Source organism: Plasmodium inui (assembly GCF_000524495.1).
Source record: "Plasmodium inui San Antonio 1 unplaced genomic scaffold supercont1.293, whole genome shotgun sequence".
In the NCBI taxonomy this organism is placed as follows: domain Eukaryota; phylum Apicomplexa; class Aconoidasida; order Haemosporida; family Plasmodiidae; genus Plasmodium; species Plasmodium inui.
In genome coordinates, this window is record NW_008482127.1 from 1 (window position 1) to 1,323 (window position 1,323).

At 38.5% G+C, this 1,323-nt stretch overlaps 1 protein-coding gene across 1 annotated transcript; it reads right to left on the reverse strand.

Moving 5' to 3' along the window:
• Positions 1-184: 184 nt before the first annotated feature.
• Positions 185-1,015, reverse strand: C922_05869 (peptidylprolyl isomerase; the record flags this gene model as incomplete). Its single annotated transcript, XM_008821440.1, has 1 exon — positions 185-1,015. One exon carries the CDS (start codon positions 1,013-1,015, stop codon positions 185-187), a length of 831 nt encoding a protein of 276 aa, XP_008819662.1.
• Between the last annotated feature and the right edge of the window lie 308 nt (positions 1,016-1,323).

The window sequence follows — 1,323 nt, forward strand, 5'->3', positions numbered from 1 at the left end:
ACAAAGATATTCACAAAAAAAACTCCCATTAGATACAAAAAAAAGCTTCAAAATTTTGCCCCATATTGCAAAGAAGCTACAAAATGGGTTAACATAAATAAGGTTAAGTGCGCATTTGGGAGGGCATACACTAAGAATGGGAATCACCCCTCCTTTGGAAGGAATAACTACTGCGCCAGAGACCTTATCCGCTTTTTTCCGATTTGCCAATTTCTTCCATTAAGGACTGTCTCTGTTGTTCAGACAAATTTTCAAACTCCTTTTTGGAAATAATATTTCTGTTGCCCCTGTCCGAGATATGCATCATGTTGAAAAAAGGAGGGCCATGCTGTTCCAAGCTTTTGTACAAACCACAGTTAATAATTTTTACGTTATACATGGGATTTCCTAACTTGGTTCCCACATTTTCAATCATCCGAATTATATCCATCCCTTTCAAAACAGTGCCAATAACTACATTGTGCTTGTGTAATATTGGCATTGGGGAAAAGGTTATAATAAACTGAGAAGAGTTGCTATGTGGGCCTTCATTAAACAATGCCACGTCACCGTCTTGTACAAATTCCATGTCGAAATTTTCATCAGGGAATTTCTTGCCATAAATACTTAGGCCTTCCTTATCGTTTAACACATTTCCTCCTACTAGCCCAATTCCTGGGTAAATTTTATGAATGAAGGTGTTTCTGTATCCAATATATTTGTCTTTAACTTTGTACCCCTCTGCAAGTTGAATAAAATTTTCAACTGATAGAGGTACTTGGTCAGAGTATAACCCTATCAAGACTCTTCCTATATATTTATTTTCTATAGCTATGTCAAAAAACACGTAATCTTTTATCGATTTATTGTAGTACACCTGTTTTTCTCTTGCCTTTCTTCTTTCATTGTAATTCCAGAGGGGTGGGAAAAGAACTGAAAAGCCGATTGCGAATTTCCAAGACGTGTTCAGATTATCCCACCACTGGAAACACCTTCTTCCTATTATTTTCGTTGCCGTGAAGCCTTTGTTAAGCATGTTCGAAACGGAGAAATTGGCGAAAGCTGGGGAGGCACTACTTCTAACGCATGTCTCGTTTGGACTATTTTTATTGTGAGGTCCGTTTTCCGCTAAGCAGGATGGGGGGATGTCAACTTGAATGACGGCCTAAACAGGCATGGGAAAATCGTGTATGATTCTATTTATAATATTCACCCTGTGCAGGGTTCTAAACTTTTTCTTCATCTGTTCTTTCACCTCGCATGTATGATGTGCTTCCCATTCCAGGCGGAGTTTTCGTTCATCGTTAAAGGGGGTATTCGCAAGCTTAGCATTACTTTAACGTA